The sequence below is a fragment of the Entelurus aequoreus genome, linkage group LG08 (genome assembly GCF_033978785.1).
Source record: "Entelurus aequoreus isolate RoL-2023_Sb linkage group LG08, RoL_Eaeq_v1.1, whole genome shotgun sequence".
NCBI classification, from domain to species: Eukaryota; Metazoa; Chordata; class Actinopteri; order Syngnathiformes; family Syngnathidae; genus Entelurus; species Entelurus aequoreus.
The window spans coordinates 15,260,225-15,280,224 of record NC_084738.1 but is presented as its reverse complement, the minus strand read 5'-3'; the positions used below and the strand labels follow the sequence as shown (position 1 = coordinate 15,280,224).

Genomic DNA, 20,000 nt, shown 5'->3' with positions numbered 1-20,000 from the left:
GGTATGTTTGAGATGGCGCACCTTCTGCTTGAGTATGTCCACCGGTGCCTGGTGAGCTTTCAGCTTCTTGTTCTTCAGCAGGATCCTCCCACGCAGCTGCAGCGGCGAAGGCAGGTGAGGGTCGTCGCTGAAGTCGCTCTCGAAGAGGAAGCGCGTCACAAGGCGTTCCCCGAACACCGTCTTAGGAAGGCCATGCGACAGGAAGACATTTTTAAATGTTGACGTTTTTCCCCATAAAAGATGATCTAAAACTATCACCATCATAAAGCCTTTATTAATGATTTAGGTAATGTACGTTGTTTGGATTTTGTGTGTCTTTACGGGACGCCAGCTCAAAATTGATTGATTGATTAAAACTTTTATTAGTAGATTGCATAGTACATATTCCGTACAATTGACCACTAAATGGTAACACCCGAATAAGTTTTTCAACTTGTTTAAGTCGGGGTCCACGTAAATCAATTCATGGTAAAAGACAACACAAGATGGCCAAGAGTGATGATAACCATAGAACCACAAATATAATTTAAGTTAAAGTTAAAGTACCACTGATAGTCACACACACACTAGGTGTGGTGAAATGTGTCCTCTGCATTTGGCCCATCCCCTTGTTCACCCCCTGGGAGGTGAGGGGAGCAGAGAGCAGCAGCGTTGGCTGCGCCTGGGAATTATTTTTGGTGATTACAGCATGAAAGGACTAGCATTAGTGGCTAACCCCAGGCTAATTTGGGGCTTTTTGAATATTTTTTTTGTTTAGTTTTTTTTAACACTAAGGATTTCCAGATATTTTGGTCCTAGTGGTTAACTTACATGACTTGTTTAACTTATAGAACTTGTATGACAGATAGGAATGTTAAAATAAATTACACAAAAATATAATAAAACAAAAACAAAAAAATACAAAATAGAGTAAAATATTTTTTTTTTTGAAAAATGTAAAAAAAAAATTAAAAAAAAGGTTTTTATCATAAAACCACTAATCACTAATTTGATCCAAAAGGAGACTAAAGGTAAGAAGAAAACCAAACAAAGTACATTTTAGTAAATACAAAATGAAAACTGTAAATTAAAAATATAGTCATATAAAAATGTTGAAACAGAAACAAAACAGAAAAAGGATCAAACAAATTTATCTAAAAAGAAACTGAAGGCAAAGAAAGTGGGGTGCAATAGCATTGTGATTTTTTTTTTGTCGTATTTACCCTTTTTAATGTACATTTTTTGCTGCATTTTTGTATTTGAAGGTTTTACTACTCCAGTAAAATGTACTTTTGTGTAAACACAGAACATAACCAAGTATAAGTGAGCCCAAGAGTTGTGTTCTGTACATGAAAGAGTTTGATGTCCATCACCTCAGTGCCTCTGGGAGGACCACAGTGCTGGGGGCTTAGTGAGATGAAAGTGTGTGGACATACCAGCACACACACTATCAGTGCGTGTGTGTGCGTGTGTGTGTGTGTGTGTGTGTGTGTGTCTGTCTGTATGTGTGTGTGTGTGTCTGTGTGTGTTCCTGAGTATATAAAAAAATCGACAGCCTGAGGATTAGAGCGACTTGGAGCACTGCCAAATAAAATGCCAACATCTGGTCGAGGGAAGACAACTTTCTGAAGTTAAAGTTCCAGTAGATTACATTTGAAAACCTTCCCTTACCTTAAAGATGTCGGCCATCTTGCGTTGCTGCGGCAGGGAGCAATGGTTCTCTATGGACAGGATGACTGGCATGTCGGAGTTGACGAATGCCGACCGGTTAATGGCTTCCACCACATCCTGGGAGCACATGACTTGTTTTTTTAGACACAAGCCTCTAACGCACAGGAACTACTGCTAAATGTCAAAGATCCTCCATAAGAGGGACTGATCGGCTATTTTTAAGAACGTATTACAAAAAAAGCTAGTCAAAGATCATCTATTACAGTGGTCCCCAACCACCGGGCCGCACAAGAAATTAAAAAAATAATAAAATAAATATATATATATTTGTAAATTAAATCAACATAAAAAAAACAAGATACACTTACAATTAGTGCACCAACCCAAAAAACCTCCCTCCCCCATTTACACTCATTCGCACAAAATGGTTCTTTCTTTCTGTTATTAATATTTCTGGTTCCTACATTATATATCAATATAAATCAATACAGTCTGCAGGGATACAGTCCGTAAGCACACATGATTGTATTTTTTTATGTCAAATATCTTTTATGACAGGAGTACTTTGCTGCTTTTAAAGATCTACTGCAAAAACGCTCGTCAAATATTTGCTGACAGATCACTCTGCTGTTTTTAACAACCTACTTTAAAAAACGCTCGTCAAATATCTTTTATACGACAAGAGCACACTGCTGTTTTTAAAGACCTACTTCAAAAACACTAGTCAGAGATCCTTTAATGACAGGAGCACTCTGTTGATTTCAAAGACCTACTTCAAGAACGTACGTCAAATATCCTTCATATGACAGGAGTACTCTGCTGTTTTTGAAGACCAACAACAAAAACACTCGCCAAAGATCCTTTATATGACAGGAGTACTCTGTTGATTCCAAAGACCTACTACAAAAACGCAAGTCAAAACTCCTTTATATGACAGGAGTACTCTGCTGTTTTTGAAAACCAACTACAAAAATACTCTGCAAAGATCCTTTATATAACAGGAGTACTCTGCTGTTTTTGAAGACCAACAACAAAAACACACGCCAAAGATCCTTTATATGACAGGACTACTCTGTTGATTCCAAAGACCTACTACAAAAACGCAAGTCAAAACTCCTTTATATGACAGGAGTACTCTGCTGTTTTTTAAAACCAACTACAAAAATACTCTGCAAAGATCCTTTATATGACAGGAGTACTCTGCTGTTTTTGAAAACCAACTACAAAAATACTCTGCAAAGATCCTTTATATAGCAGGATTACTCTGCTGTTTTTAAAGACCTACTACAAAAACGTACGTCAACAATCCTTCATATGACAGGAGTACCGGTACTCTGCTGTTTTTGAAGACCAACAACAAAAACACTCGCCAAAGATCCTTTATATAACAGGAGTACTCTGTTGATTCCAAAGACCTACTACAAAAACGCAAGTCAAAACTCCTTTATATGACAGTACTCTGCTGTTTTTGAAGACCAACTACAAAAACACTCGCCAAAGATCTTTTATATGACAGGATTACTCTGCTGTTTTTGAAGACCTACTACAAGAACGTACGTCAAAAATCCTTTATATGACAGGAGTACTCTGCTGTTTTTGAAGACCAACTACAAAAACACTTGCCAAAGATCCTTTATGACAGGATTACTCTGCTGTTTTTGAAGACCTACTACAAGAACATAAGTCAAAAATCCTTTATATGACAGGAGTACTCTGCTGTTTTTGAAGACCAACTACAAAAACACTCGCCAAAGATCCTTTATATGACAGGAGTACTCTGCGGTTTTTGAAGACCAACAACAAAAACACACGCCAAAGATCCTTTGTATGACAGGAGTACTCTGTTGATTCCAAAGACCTACTACAAAAATGCAAGTCAAAACTCCTTTATATGACAGGAGTACTACGCTGTTTTCAAAGAACTATTACAAAAACGTACGTCAAAAATCCTTCATATGACAGGAGTACTCTGTTTTTGAAGACCAACAACAAAAACACTCGCCAAAGATCCTTTACATGACAGGAGTACTCTGTTGATTCCAAAGACCTACTACAAAAACGCAAGTCAAAACTCCTTTATATGACAGGACTACTCTGCTTTTTTTGAAGACCAACTACAAAAACACTCGCCAAAGATCCTTTATATGACAGGAGTACTCTGTTGTTTTCAAAGACCTACTACAAGAACGTACGTCAAAACTCCTTTATATGACAGGAGTACTCTGCTGTTTTTGAAGACCAACTACAAAAACACTTGCCAAAAACTCCTTTAAATGACAGGAGTACTCTGCTGTTTTTAGAGATCTTCTGCAAAAATCCTCGTCAAAGATCGTTGAAATGTCACAACAAAGGTATTCGCGGGCCAGATCAGTCCCTCCAGCTGACAATGGGTGATGGACTTCTTGTCCTTCCTCACCTTGAAAGGTATTTTGGTGGTGAGGGTGTGTCCGTGATAGATGACTGGCATGCCGTCATCTCCGTCCCAGCAGTCCAGTTCCACGCTCCTGCAACCTTGCAGCAGCACCTGCAAGAGTAAAACATGAGTACCGTGCGCGTCCATCATGGGGGACGTCTTGTGTTTGTCCACGGACTTGGCTGTAAAGCTCCACAGAGGACTCTCCTTTGAGCTGGTGTCCCGTCAGGTAGGTGTTGTGAGAAGATTCTATGTAGTAGTCGGACAGGGGATACTGGAGCTCATCGAGCTTCATCTGGGATTCCTCGTTCCGAGAGACAAAGTTCTCCTTGTCCATGAGGTACCTATTTGACGACAACAACCATCAATACTGACACAAAACACTGTCATAATAAATAGGGGTGTCCCGAGACAACTTTTTCCACCCACGACCCCATACTGACATTGCAGCCTTGAGTATCGTCCGATACTAATAATATCCGATACAATATCAGCACTAATCATAAATACTTTGGATTTACGTTTGATTAAGTGAAATCAATGATATTGTAGGTATAAAAAAAACACTAACCTGTTTGGACTTATGCTGTCTTTAAATTAAAGCGGAGTGTTAACTTTTTTTGGGACGACACCTGGTGGTGCAATAATTCATTAAGTTAAGCTAATGACGCAGTAAGTTGAATAATGCGGACACGTTTGTTACTGTATGTGCAAATATAAATATTCTATCCTCATATATATTAACAAATGTGCTTTACACTGCAATATTGTTTAATTAAGGACACTTATTATGTATGTCTAGCTTGTGTGTTATTGTGTGCTTAGCTGTTGTGTAGCTGCTAGCTCCTAGTGGCCTAGCATGTTTACCTTTGTTAATGACAAAAAAAAAATCTTATATGCTTCCCGTAGGACACTGACTGGACTGTCCATCTTTGCACAAGTAAATGCTGCAGTACTGCTTGTATCTGAGATTTTAGAAGCAAGCCGATATCGAACCGATATCTGATATGAATATTGGATCGGAACACCCCTCACAATTGCAATAATAATACATTGTATTATAATAATACCGTGCAAAGCCTTCGAAGGACATCCAGCCCATCTGCCTCATGTTTGATGACGGCTCAAACGTCTGCAACACGAATGCATTCATCAGCGTTATTGATCACCATGTTCCTTCCTTTTGTCTGAGCTTTCCAACATCCTTATCCCATTCATTTTGTCCATGACTTCCTGATCAATAGCCCGCATTTCCTCGTCCCATTCTACACCACAACATCTGTCCACATAAACAAACGCTCAAATATCTCTAAGGAAGTAAAAATAAACAAAAAATGCATACATTTTTTGATTTACAAATATTTTGTTTTAGCTTTTCATTTGTATTATTAGTATTATCATATTTATATCTTATTTTTATTGAATGAATATTTCTACTATTTGGCTTTTTTGCGACACTATTTTAACTTGTTTTATTTATTCATAAACTGCAATATTATTTTGTGATATTTTTTTAATAATGACGTATCATGTTTCTTAATGGATATTTCTAAAAACATATACACACACATACATATACATATATATATATATATATATATATATATATATATATATATATATATATATATATATATATATATATATATATATATATATATATATATATGTTGCATAACCTTTTTATATACATTTGACTATTTTATTTAAACATCATTCTGCTTATATTTAGTTGGATCCCGTTAGCTGCAGCAGAAGCTGCTGCTGCTATAATTTCTGGGGTCAGAGAGAAATTACAACAATATAGAATCATACAAAGCAAATAATAATGTTTATAAATGTAATAAAAAATGTTACAATCCATTACAACGGACAACAATTCTCAAAAAGTACATGAATTACAATCATTTCAAATTGTGTATTTTAAGACAGTCAATTTGTAGTTACTGTTTAACTTTTATGCAGCACACTTAAATAACTGATTCATATTTCTGTTATACATATTCAATAATTTTAGTTCAATTAAATTATTTTTTTACATTTTCACAACGCTATTGGAAAGACACCTTAATAATTGATTTATGCGTATATTTAAAAACAATGTTAATGTATTTTTACCTTTTATTTAAATATGTTTATTTATTTTCTCTTTCTATCCTACCCGTCTGCACCAAATGATGATATAAATACATTTAATAAAGTCAAATACAAATAAGGCAACAACAGAAGTATCCTACACTTCTCTTTTGTAAAGTAAATCTGAACAGCCGATATGGGCATCTACATCAACTATATGATTTGCCTGAGAAGCTGGACAGGACCAAAAAAATAAAAAATATAAAAAGTTTATTTACCCTGGAACAGATTATTTCCTATGGGGAAAACCATATATAATGTATTATCGCTCACCTGTATAATGCTGAGAATTTCATCGTAGCTCAGGTGCTCCCTTTGGCAGTTCACCAGGAAGTCGTTGAGCTGAGGTATAGCCAAGCCCAGCACGCCTAGCGAGGCGCTCTCCACGCCCGTCCCGTTGGTCACGATGCTGGCCGCCGCGATGGCGTCTGAGATCTGCTTCTGGTTGTCGGACATGTGCTGCCTCGTGCGGATGAACAGGTCCAGGTCGGAGCCGTTGCGAGTTAGAAGGTCTAGAGAGGAGGAAGGAAGGAGATGTAGGGACGATGTAGATGTTCAGGATGCTCGCTAGTAAGTTAGTGCGTACCAAGGTCTGGTTGGAGCCCCACGTCTCTGTCGTCAATCTTTAGGCTGGTGTAAAGAGGAGCAGACTCTGGAGTGGCTCGACTGCAAGGGACGGCGTATGTGTCGAAAAGCTCTTTCAGGTCCTTCCTGCTCCGAATGCTGCAGGAAAAAACACAGCTAACATTTAATGATACTAAAATTATCATCAAATGTAATTATTACTATGATTTATATAGATATACATATCAACCCGAATATAAGAGGACCCTGACTATAAGGCAATGCCTCTTTTTTCAAGACATGTTAGACAAAAAAAGGCTAAATTTGTTTAAAAAATATATTTTTCCAAAAATCACTGAATATTGGATATAATTTATTATTCATTTTAGGACGACTCGTCTTTTTTCTGACTTCCTAACAACCAAGAGAACACAACTACACTTCTTAACAGCGAGTAAAAGCTCAGAAAAGTGGTTTGGTACAACCTGCTGATTTGCATGTATAAATCTCTTGGCACCAAATAAAAACAAATTCTTTATCAGACGTTTTTCTTATGATATAAACAATGTCCATCATGACTCTTCTGTTTGCAAACACACTTTTTTCCCCAGAGACTCTGTAGCTGGGATGACATCTGCTGCCGTAAGGGCTTTAGAGGTCACTGGTGTGTGAGTGACAGGAAGGAAAGCTCTGAGAATCTGCTTGGGGAGAAGTGGTTTTGGCACCACCAGTTAGTTTACATGTATAAATGTGTAGGCCCCGAATAGGAGACTCATCTTTTTCAGACTTCCGACAACCAACACATTACTTCTTCACAGCGGGTGAGCAACAGGAAGAAAAGCCCAGAAAGAAGCCGTTTAGCACAATCTGCTGATCTGCATGTAAAAATCTCGAGGCCCCAAAAGGGAAAACTGCATTTTTTAGACTTTTTTATTATAATATGAAACATTTTAATCATAACTCCTCTTCTATTTGAAAACAGCCTTTTTTTCAGCAGGTCTGTATTGGTCACTGGTGCGTGAGTGACAAGAAGAAAAGCTCTGAGAGAAGCTGCTTGGGGAGAGGTAGTTTGCCGCCACCAGTTAGTTCACATCTATAAATCTCTACACCCAGAATATGGGACTCCTCTCTTTCAGACTTCTTAACAACCAACACGACGACGCTTCTTCACAACGAGTGACCGTCAGGAAGAAAAGATCAGAAAAGTTGTTTGGCGCAACATGCTGATTTGCATGTATACATCTCTCAGTCTCAAATACAGCACAAAACCAGTCTTCTTCAGACTTTTTTCTTATAAAATAAAAATTTGCATCCTAACTCCTCTTCTGTTTGCTAACCTTTTTTTTTAACATCTGCTGCTATGAACTCTCCACAGGTGACTGATGTGAGTGAGTGACAGGAAAAAAAACCCAGAGAGAATTTGCTTGGGGATAAGTGGTTAGGCGTCACCAGCTGGTTAACATCAAATCTCTAAACCCAGAGTAGGAAACCTGTCTTTTTTGAGGGAAACACTATTGTCTGGGTAATACAATCATATGTAGTTAGCATTTTTGTATAACTTATATTGGTTATTTGTAGAGATGTCCGATAATATCGGACTGCCAATATTATCGGCTGATAAATGCTTTAAAATGTAATATCGGAAATTATCGGTTTCAAAATTATCGGTATCGGTTTCAAAAAGTAAAATTTATGACTTTTTAAAACGCCCCTGTGCCAATAAACCTTAAAGGCACTGCCTTTGCGTGCCGGCCCAGTCACATAATATCTACGGCTTTCCACACAAACAAGTGAATGCAAGGCATATTTGGTCAACAGCCAAACAGGTCACACTGAGGGTAGCCGTATAAACAACTTTAACACTGTTACAAATATGCGCCACACTGTGAACCCACACCAAACAAGAATGACAAACACATTTCGGGAAAACATCCGCACCGCAACACAACATAAACACAACAGAACAAATACCCAGAACCCCTTGCAGCACTAACTCTTCCGGGACGCTACAATATACACCCCCTGCTACCCCACTACCCCCCCCCCCCCACCTTAAACCCCGCCCCCACCCCCAACCCCGCCCACCTCAACCTCCTCATGTTCTCTCAGGGAGAACATGTCCCAAATTCCAAGCTGCTGTTTTGAGGCATGTTAAAAAAAATAATGCACTTTGTGACTTCAATAATAAATATGGCAGTGCCATGTTGCCATTTTTTTCCATAACTTGAGTTGATTTATTTTGGAAAACCTTGTTACATTGTTTAATGCATCCAGCGGGGCAACACAACAAAATTCGGCATGATAGTGTGTTAATTCCACGACTGTATATATCGGTATCGGTTGATATCAGAATCGGTAATTAAGATTTGGACAATATCGGAATATCGGATATCGGCAAAAAAGCCATTATCGGACATCTAGATATTTGTCTATTTTCACATTGCTATTAGTCAGGGTTAATCCGCAAAAGGAAGAAGCACTAAATGTGTGTACCTGAATGATTTGAAGAGCTCCACAAACTCGATGAAGCTCATGGTGCTGTCAGAGATCATGAGGTTCTGGAAGCCTTTGAAGCATCCTTTGCCACGGCCGTGCCAAGACCTGCTGCTCCACGCCCTTCAAGCCAGAAACATTGCGTTGAAATGAAACCTTAAAGCACCATTCTTCACTGTGGACATACTGTATGTACCCTGGCTGTGCCTTGGAGGTTCCTGAGAGGACCGGAGAAGATTGTGGACGGGATTGGTTGGAGCTCGCCATGCTGGAGGATGACGAGGACGAGGAGGAAGATGCCAGCAGTCCCGGACTTCCTCTAGAGGACAGGGAGAACGGCCCAGGGAAGCTGTCATCTGTGGAGGATGAAAATGATTGATGGACGTTTTGAAAAGGCAGCACATATATCTCCCTTTTGTCTGCAATTGTGTAACCTGGATCGTCCTGGTCTATGCTGTCTGACTCCGGTCCATTCCGATAAAGTCCCTCTTTGCAGCTGCGGGTTTTCCTGGACACCATCTCGTCATCTGTGGCATCCCCGCTGTCTCCCTGCGTCCATTTTAAATTTGATATGCTGAATAAATAGCTCCCAGAATGTGGCTATTTAAGTACTGACCCTCACAAGAACCTTTTTCTTCTTCTTGGTCTTGTCATTGATGCCCAGGGGACTGTTTTTAGGGGCTGCAGACTTGTCTCCTCCACTTGCTCCCATGTTCCACCTGCGCCCTCCAAACAGCTCAATAGCGTGGGCCAACGTCGGCCCCTCGTATCGACCCTCCTCCTGGCAGACATAGACATTCAGAGAATAGGATTAGATTATGTACGATTTAAATGTACGTAATTGCATGAATACGTATGTTATACCTGATACAGACTGACATATTGCCTCCTGAGCCACTGCAGCCTTTGGTCTGGAAACTTCTTCATCTTGCGGGTGGCATTCACTAACTCTGATAGGCCTTTGTACAACATTTGTGTGGTGTGGTTGGGGGCTACAAAGTGCAGCAGTCTGTTGGAAGATAACGTAAAGTACAACCAAGTACAGTCAAATAAAATGCAATAGCAGATCAATACAAAGTAAAGTAATAAAATAACGTAACACAACCTAACTTTACCGACATAATGTTGAGCAACACAACATAGCATTTGAACGTAACCTAACGTAAACAAATGTGATGGAAGGGAACAGAAGTTGAACTCAACTAACCTAACAAAACGTAAAGTAGCGCAACATAACGTAGCATAACATAACGTTAAGTAACGTCACAGAACGATACCTAAACTAACACAAATTAATGAAACGCAATGCAAGATAGCGTACGAACGCAACCTAACATGACCAAACGTAAGAGAACAGAACCTGAACTAAACTAACCTAATGAAACGCAACGCAGAAAACTTAAAGTAATGCAACGTAACCTAACATAATGTAGCGTAACAGAATGTAAAGAATGCAAAAGGACCTAACCTAAACTAACCAACATAACTTAATGTAACGCAACGCAACATAGCATTTGAACGAAACCTATCGTGACCACACAAGAGAAACTGAACTAAAATAACAAAAGGCAACACAACTAATTGTAAAGTAATGCAACGTAAAATAAGATAACCTCGGCCAATAGAATACAAAGTATGCCAACAGACCTAAACTAACTTAACTAACATAACTTAATGTAACTCAACACAACGTAGCGTACAAATGTAACCAAACATGATGGAACGAAACAGAACCTCAACAAAACTGACCAAAGGAAACGCAAATGAATGTAAAGTAATGCAACGTAACGTAGCATAAACAGAACGTAAAGTATGCAAAGGGACCTAACCTAAACTAAGAGAATTTAATGTAACACAACACAACATAGCATAACAGGATGTAAAGTAATGCAGCGGAACAAAGCCTGAACTAACATAACTTAATGTACCGCATTGCAACATACCGTACCAAAGTAACCTAATGTAACCAAACGTGACGGATTGGGAAAAAACATCAACTAAAGTAACATAACGAAACACAGCAAAAAGTAAGGTAATGCAACCTGATGTAACAAAAGGTAGCGTAACAGAATGTCAAGTATGCAACGTTACCCAACATGAACTAACTAACAGAACCTAATGTAACGAGAAACAACACAGCGTACGAACAAAACCTAATGTAACCAAACCTAAACTAATGTGACATAACGCTACGGCTTGCAACAGAACAGAACCTGACCTACAGTAATTTCCGGACTATAAGCTGCTACTTTTTTCCCCCACACTTTGGATTCTGCGGCTTATAAAACGGTGTGGTTTATTTATGGATTTTTCTTCGCTGATTATTATAATAAAACGTTTTCAAAACAAAAAACAAGCAAATACAATGAGAAGGTGTTTTACTGTTTGGGCTATGGCGGCATCTTTTGGACGAGTTGGCTCACTGAGGTGTTGTAGTGTCCTTCCATTTACCGGTAGGGCTTTTTTTTCTTTTTCTCCCAACCACAGTGCCGTTCAGTCTTCGAGCCGTCCATAGTGTTTCTCCCGTATGGATTCTTCATTCATTACTCCAAGCAATGTTTGTAAGTTTTACGATACAACTTAAACTGTTTATACTTACTAAACCGTCCCATGTGTGACGTCTGTAGAGTGTTTTCAAGCACATTTGTACGTGCTATCGTGATGTAATGACGCTAGCTTGTTAGCAATAGCTAATATGCTAACACGTTTAAGAGTGTCTGTATTGGTGTTATTACCTTACAACGACTTTGTTTTTTGTATGAGTCTGTTTACCATGTGTGACGTCTGTAGAGTGTTTTCAAGCACATTTGTACGTGCTATCGTGATGTAATGACGCTAGCTTGCTAGCAATAGCTAATATGCTAACACGTTTAAGAGTGTCTGTATTGGTGTTATTACCTTACAACAACTTTGTTTTTTGTATGAGTCTGTTTAGCTTATTGGAGAGCTAGCTTCCGCAGCTAGTGGGTCCATGACCATGACTTCTGTTATGTATGATCAGCTGTTTTACTGCCATGTTAAAGACACTGTTTGGAAACAAATAAAATATGTAAACATTACCTTTCTGTGTAAATAACTTTTCGCAACGTATATATCTGCGACTTATAGACAGCTAATATATGGAAAAATATTTTTTTACAAAAATGTAATGGTTGCAACTACAAACCCCGTTTCCATATGAGTTGGGAAATTGTGTTATATGTAAATATAAACGGAATACAATGATTTGCAAATCCTTTTCAACCCATATTCAATTGAATGCACTACAAAGACAAGATATTTGATGTTCAAACTCATAAACTTTATTTTTTTTTGCAAATAATAATTAACTTAGAATTTCATGGCTGCAACACGTGCCAAAGTAGTTGGGAAAGGGCATGTTCACCACTGTGTTACATGGCCTTTCCTTTTAACAACACTCAATAAACGTTTGGGAACTGAGGAGACACATTTTTGAAGCTTCTCAGGTGGAATTATTTCCCATTCTTGCTTGATGTACAGCTTAAGTTGTTCAACAGTCCGGGGGTCTCCGTTGTGGTATTTTAGGCTTCATAATGCGCCACACATTTTCAATGGGAGACAGGTCTGGACTACAGGCAGGCCAGTCTAGTACCCGCACTCTTTTACTATGAAGCCTCGTTGATGTAACACGTGGCTTGGCATTGTCTTGCTGAAATAAGCAGGGGCGTCCATGGTAACGTTGCTTGGATGGCAACATATGTTGCTCCAAAACCTGTATGTACCTTTCAGCATTAATGGCGCCTTCACAGATGTGTAAGTTACCCATGTCTTGGGCACTAATACATGCTGGCTTTTCAACTTTGCGCCTATAACAATTCGGATGGTTCTTTTCCTCTTTGGTCCGGAGGACACGACGTCCACAGTTTCCAAAAACAATTTGAAATGTGGACTCGTCAGACCACAGAACACTTTTTCACTTTGTATCAGTCCATCTTAGATGAGCTCAGGCCCAGCGAAGCCGACGGCATTTCTGGGTGTTGTTGATTAACGGTTTTCGCCTTGCATAGGAGAGTTTTAACTTGCACTTACAGATGTAGCGACCAACTGTAGTTACTGACAGTGGTTTTCTGAAGTGTTCCTGAGCCCATGTGGTGATATCCTTTACACACTGATGTCGCTTGTTGATGCAGTACAGCCTGAGGGATCGAAGGTCACGGGCTTAGCTGCTTACGTGCAGTGATTTCTCCAGATTCTCTGAACCCTTTGATGATATTACGGACCGTAGATGGTGAAATCCCTAAATTCCTTGCAATAGCTGGTTGAGAAAGGTTTTTCTTAAACCGTTCAACAATTTGCTCACGCATTTGTTGACAAAGTGGTGACCTTCGCCCCATCCTTGTTTGTGAATGACTGAGCATTTCATGGAATCTACTTTTATACCCAATCATGGCACCCACCTGTTCCCAATTTGCCTGTTCACCTGTGGGATGTTCCAAATAAGTGTTTGATGAGCATTCCTCAACTTTATCAGTATTTATTGCCACCTTTCCCAACTTCTTTGTCACGTGTTGCTGGCATCAAATTATAAAGTTAATGATTATTTGCAAAAAAAAAAAAAGTTTATCAGTTTGAACATCAAATATGTTGTCTTTGTAGCATATTCAACTGAATATGGGTTGAAAATGATTTGCAAATCATTGTATTCTGTTTATATTTACATCTAACACAATTTCCCAACTCATATGGGAACGGGGTTTGTAATATACCGGTGTGCTCTACAGTCTGAAAACACAGTAAATTGAACTAATGCAACGTTATGCAACACAACGTAACGTAATGTAACATACCGTAACACAAGACAGGTCAGTGAAAAAATATGATGTAACGTATTGCAATTCAAAGTAATACAACAGAATGTAACGCAACATACAGGAATGTAACATCAAACAAATGTAAGTTAAAAAAAGCAAATATTATAGAAATAAAAGCAAAAAAAGAGGTCCAGACCTGTTATCAGTGGTATTGAGCCCGTAAAGAATGCTGAGGCCGTTCTCCTCCACCGTCATCTGGCTCAGTTTGTTCTGCAAACACACGGTGTGGACGTCTACTCCCTGGTGACCCAGAAAGACGGCCTGCAAGTTCAAAGACACAAAATGAAACCCGGTTGTCTTGTTCATGATGCGCATAAAACAGCTACAGCATGATTGGAAAAGAACACATGGCAGCACACCTTCACCACTGCCAGGTCCAGCAGGCCCTCAGCCAGTCCTGCTACCACAGCTTGACCCATCCCCAGTGGTGGCTCTGTGGGGGAGATCCCTCCACTCTGAGGCTTCACTGCCATTTAGCAACATTTACAGTATGTTTGTCACAGGAAATTGACATGTATTCACTTTAACAAGCAGCCAATATTGGCCACTAAACATGATAGGAAAAGACAATTAGAGCAGTTTATGGTGTATGCGATCGTTTCACAGATAATAACAACGTCTCATTACTCACCCCAAGTGAGCGTGGTGTTGTCAGGCTGGAGTCTCAGCAGACATCGAGCCGTCAGGTGGCTGTCCTGCTCGCAGTGGATGACTGTGGCTCCCTGCAGCAGGAACTGGTGAACATCTGGTTGTAGCGACAACACGTACCTTAAAAAAACAATACAATGATGGAAGTATGTGTCAGGTTCACTTTGTATGTGTTTGGATTGAGGTCAAGCTTGTATTTTTAACACTTGTGTGACCCTTAAGAGGTTTTTGTTTTCCTACCAGGGAATGAGCTCCGTGCCGTGGCAGAAGGCTCTGTGCGTCTCCTCGGTCCCTTGAAACTCCATCTCATTAGGTGCAGGCTCCGAAGAAAGCTCGCCTTCAGAGTCGGACAGGTCCCCCAACATGAACCTGACGACAGAACGGATAAAAATTCACCGTGTGCCTTTGTAAAGGCAGAACATCGTATCTCTTTTCTATGTGCTACAGCCTATCAAGGTGCCTCATGGAAACAAAAAATACTTAGCAAGACAAACATACTTGCCAACTTTGAGAACTCCGAATTCGGGAGATGAGGTGGGCGGGGTTGAGGTGGGCGGGGTTTGGTGGTAGCGGGGGTGTATATCGTAGCGTCCCGGAAGAGTTAGTGCTGCAAGGGATTCTGGGTATTTTTTCTGTTGTGTTTATGTTGTGTTGCGGTGCGGATGTTCTCCAAAAATGTGTTTGTCATTCTTGTTTGGTGTGGGTTCACAGTGTGACGCATATTTGTAACAGTGTTAAAGTTGTTTATACGTTCACCCTCAGTGTGACCTGTATGGCTGTTGATCAAGTATGCATTGCATTCCCTTGAGTGTGTGATAAAGCCGCATATATGATGTGACTGGGCCGTCACCCTGTTTGTATGGAGGAAAAGCGGGCGTGACGACAGGTTGTAGGGGACGCTAAAGGCAGTGCCTTTAAGGCAGTGGTCCCCAACCCCCGGTCCGTGGATCGATTGGCACCGGGCCGCACAAGAATTAAAAAAATAAAATAAAATAACATTTTTTTATTTTTTATTATTAAATCAACATAAAAGTTAGCGGACCAACCCCAAAAAACTCCCTCCCCCATTTACACTCATTCACACTCATTCGCACAACAGGGTTGTTTTTTTCAGTTATTAATATTTCTGGTTCCTACATTATATATCAATATAGATCAATACAGTCTGCAGGGATACAGTAAGCACACATGATTGTATTTTTTTATGACAAATTTTTTTTTTTTTTTTAAAAATCACCCCCCCCCGGTCCGTCCGTCTCGCCCCCCCTTCCCCCCGGTCCGTGGGACTAATTTTCAAGCGTTGACCGGGGACCACTGCTTTAAGGCACGCCCCCAATATAGTTGTCCGGGTGGAAATCGGGAGAAATTCGGGAGAATGGTTGCCCCGGGAGATTTTCGGGAGGGGCACTGAAATTCGGGAGTCTCCCGGGAAAATCGGGAGGGTTGGCAAGTATGGACATAAATATAATAAAGGGAACGCAAAAATTAAATCACACTTTAAGGATATCAATCTGTCCAGTAAGGAAGAAAATATCCACAAGTAGACTCATCGGCAGCACGGCCAAACATTGTGGGGAGTGCATACAGGCACATGGAGTGCATACACACATTATGGTGTTGAATTCACGGCAGTTGGATCATGCTGCATCTCATTTTTCCATTTAATTTACATACTTTAACCTTTTCCCGTAAAATTCTCCCTTTGTAATAGTGCATTTTTTCTTAATACAATCAAGATGTTTTTCATTTGCAGCATTATAGTTCATACACAAAAATATTACTTATTTTTTTATACAAATTACACTGTTTCCTTTTTTCAGTCTTTTTTTTTTACTTTTTCTCTCAAAATATTATTTCCCCCATTCAAATTATGACAGCAACACGGCCAAGCGGTTTAATTTAAAAAATGTGGATCAATCTGTATCTTATTTTTCCACTTTATCTTATTATTATTTTACAAACACTCCACTTGATTTTTCTAAAAAAATAAATTATAAAATTTTGATTTTTTTTCCCCCCCATAAAGTTATGACTTTTTGTAATATTACACTTTTTCCTTATATCCTTTAGACTGTTTCCCTTTCCCCTGAATAATTATAAAGTTAAGGTTAAAGTACCACTGTTAGACACACACACACTAGGTGTGGTGAAATTACCCTCTGCATTTTTTTACCCATCCCCTAGGAGGTGAGGGGAGCAGTGAGCAGCAGCGGTGGCCACGCTCGGGAATCATTTTGGTGATTTAACCCCCAATTCCAACCTTTGATTCTGAGTGCAAAGCAGGGAGGCAATGGGTCCCATTTTTATAGTCTTCGGTATGACTCACGATCTACCGATCTCAGGGCGGACACTCTAACCACAAGGCCACCCACTGAGCAGGCTAAATTATGCTATTTTCTTTCATAGTACCATATCTTTTTCCAATGTTTTCACTTTTTTATTATTTCTGTTGCAATATTACATTTTGTGCCCATGAAATGATGACAGGTGCATGGCTAAATGGTGTTGGGAGTGCATACAAGCACATGCAGTGCATACATTATTTCACAGCAGTTGGATCAGGCTGCATCTCATTTTTCCACTTGTATTCCCTTTTAGGAACATTCCACCTTTTCTCTTAAAATTGTTACTTTTTCTTCATATAGGTATTTTCTCATAACTTAACAGTTTTTCCTGTAGATTTCTACCTTGTATTATTGCATTTTTTCCTCATATAATATTTTTCCTCATAGTTTCTATTACATTATACTCATATGCCATTTTACATATAAAACAATTTTCCCATATTTTTTCCTTTTTTCCTTATATCGTGAAGACTTTTTCCCTTTAACATTATACTTTTTACCTGAAAAATGTGTCTTTTTTCTTCGTAACGTTACATCTTTTTCTATTCTCCCTCCCCACACACACAATATTACATGTTTCACCCATTAAATTACGATATGACAGAAGCGTGGCTAAAAGCTGTAAGGAGTGCATACAAGCACATGAAGTGCATACACACGTTGAGTTGATTCACAGCAGTTGGATGAGGCGGTATTTATATTTTTACACCCTAAGTATCAGGACTTTTTTTTAAATTCAGGTTTGTCATGTTAAGTGTATCTGCCGCATTACACTATGTAACCAGTAACGACTGGAATACCTCAGCAGGGATGCTAGTGTGCTTAATCGCAACATCTACAGGGAGACAAAATGCATCAAAATGCAACGTGGAAACAACAGCAGCTGATTGAGAACGCGTCATGAGCCACCGCAAAACGAGTCAAGACCATGCTGATGTGAGCCATCAATGTTCATCCTAAACCCTGAAAGCCCACAGGCACATCCCACACTTACGAGACGGGTTTTGATTCTTGAGACGTCCTAAATGATTTGGAACTGGACAGGAGAAAGGGAAAAAGAAGCGGGAGGACTTCTTAGTGTTATCCAGTGCACTAACATAAAACAATAACTCAGAGTCATAGACAAAACAGCAGAAGATAATCCAGGTTTCCTTTACACAAACACCACCAAGCCATGCTGCATCCAAACTCCGTCTTGTGTCATCGTCTCCGTGCCATCAGAGCGCTGAAAAGGACCAGAGCTCCTTCCTCCTTCCTGCCCTGACAACCCGCTATCGTTATTCTCTTTGACACCAGAACATCTTCTTTTCTCGCAAACAAACTGGGGCCGACGCACTGCATGTTTTACACTGTGAGAGTAACCTGGAGTCAATCAAAGATAATGTGTTTCCTTGTGTATTGGCAAGGCCCATGTATTTACTCAACTGCAGAGAGTGCCAGGCATCTATGACATCAGAATTCGTTCTGCACTTGATCTCGACACTCAGCTTTACAATACGCCTTAAAAGAAATTCAAATACTGACTGATAGCGGTAGCGGTCCCTGAGGGAGTTGTTTCTGGATGCCGGAGCCGTCCCGGAAGAAGACTGAGGACCGCTGGAGGCATCATCGGGATCCTCCGCCTCCAAACTGCGATTGCACGACCTACCAAGCAGGACAGGAGAATCAAGCGTCAGTAATGATAAGACTCAGTCAGTAAGTGTAGTTGCAGGATGCCGCGTACCTAATTATCTGCAGGATGTTGTTGACTGTGGTTTCCTTCTCCGGCACGTGAAGACCGTCTGGGCCAGAGCGGGACATGAAGTTGTGCTGGCCGGTGTAGTCGGACACAAACTGGAACAGCAAGGGAGGATTATTCATGAGTTTGCTGGATGACGTGTGTGTTTGGTGTGTACCTCAATTGTGTCCTCCGCGTTATCAACAGGTGGTTTGAGGCTGATGATGCTTGCGGTGCCATCTAATGCGTCGCTCAGCTCCTTCAGGAACACCCCGCAGAAAGGTACCACCTACGTTTGGAGGTTTCAAATGAGCACAAGAAAGACTACAAAAACAAAAACCATACAGTTTACGGTTACTCACTTTGCATCCTGGGATGTTAAGCGCTCTGGTTACCACCTTCTTGTACTCCGAGGAGGACTCGTGCTGCGCCATGGCGTCCTTCAGGCTTCTCATGGTCTCGATGTCGGACTGGTCCATGAACTGCCACATCTTCAGCACCTTGCGGGATCTGTGAAAGGACAAAGCACAACATAAAGGACGGATGTTGGCTAAACTGACATCCATGATGGGCTACTGAAGAGGCCCTGAGAAGCTCCGTCAGCAATGCAGTGCAGGAAGGCGCGTTTCATATTGCCTTTTGCACAGCTATTCATTAAAACTAGAGATGTCCGATATTATCGGCCAATAAATGCTTTAAAATGTAATATCGGAAATTATCGGTATCGTTTTTTTTATTATCGGTATCGGTTTTAATATTTTATTATTTTTTATTTTTGTATTAAATCAACATAAAAAACACAAGATACACTTACAATTAGTACACCAACCCAAAAAACCTCCCTCCCCCATTTACACTCATTCACACAAAAGGGTTGTATCTTTCTGTTATTAATATTCTGGTACGTACATTATATATCAATATATAACAATACAGTCTGCAAGGGATACAGTCCGTAAGCACACATGATTGTGCGTGCTGCTGGTCCACTAATAGTACTAACCTTTAACAGTTAATTTTACTCATTTTCATTAATTACTAGTTTCTATGTAACTGTTTTTATATTGTTTTACTTTCTTTTTTATTCAAGAAAATGTTTTTAATTTATTTATCTTATTTTATTTTATAATTTTTTAAAAAAAAGGACCTTATCTTCACCATACCAGGTTGTCCAAATTAGGCATAATAATGTGTTAATTCCC

The 20,000-nt window shown here is 39.7% G+C and overlaps 1 protein-coding gene across 5 annotated transcripts in view; it reads right to left on the bottom strand.

Annotated features, from left to right (window-relative positions):
* Positions 1–20,000, bottom strand: part of plce1 (phospholipase C, epsilon 1) — a 142,245-nt gene that overhangs the window by 26,150 nt on the left and 96,095 nt on the right. For 3 of the 5 annotated variants that reach the window (XM_062055664.1, XM_062055666.1, XM_062055667.1), the window contains 19 exons: positions 19,161–19,308; positions 18,977–19,087; positions 18,805–18,914; positions 18,606–18,725; positions 14,977–15,105; positions 14,720–14,856; positions 14,448–14,554; positions 14,225–14,349; positions 10,121–10,265; positions 9,873–10,037; positions 9,453–9,805; positions 9,257–9,379; positions 6,786–6,922; positions 6,473–6,711; positions 5,134–5,195; positions 4,242–4,407; positions 4,067–4,174; positions 1,651–1,767; positions 22–180 (listed from right to left, as the gene is read on the bottom strand). In XM_062055664.1, coding sequence (XP_061911648.1) covers positions 22–180; positions 1,651–1,767; positions 4,067–4,174; positions 4,242–4,407; positions 5,134–5,195; positions 6,473–6,711; positions 6,786–6,922; positions 9,257–9,379; positions 9,453–9,805; positions 9,873–10,037; positions 10,121–10,265; positions 14,225–14,349; positions 14,448–14,554; positions 14,720–14,856; positions 14,977–15,105; positions 18,606–18,725; positions 18,805–18,914; positions 18,977–19,087; positions 19,161–19,308 — 2,761 coding nt within the window. The remainder of the gene's footprint in view (positions 1–21; positions 181–1,650; positions 1,768–4,066; positions 4,175–4,241; positions 4,408–5,133; positions 5,196–6,472; positions 6,712–6,785; positions 6,923–9,256; positions 9,380–9,452; positions 9,806–9,872; positions 10,038–10,120; positions 10,266–14,224; positions 14,350–14,447; positions 14,555–14,719; positions 14,857–14,976; positions 15,106–18,605; positions 18,726–18,804; positions 18,915–18,976; positions 19,088–19,160; positions 19,309–20,000) is intronic. The other 2 variants (XM_062055665.1, XM_062055668.1) reach the window with 1 other exon arrangement.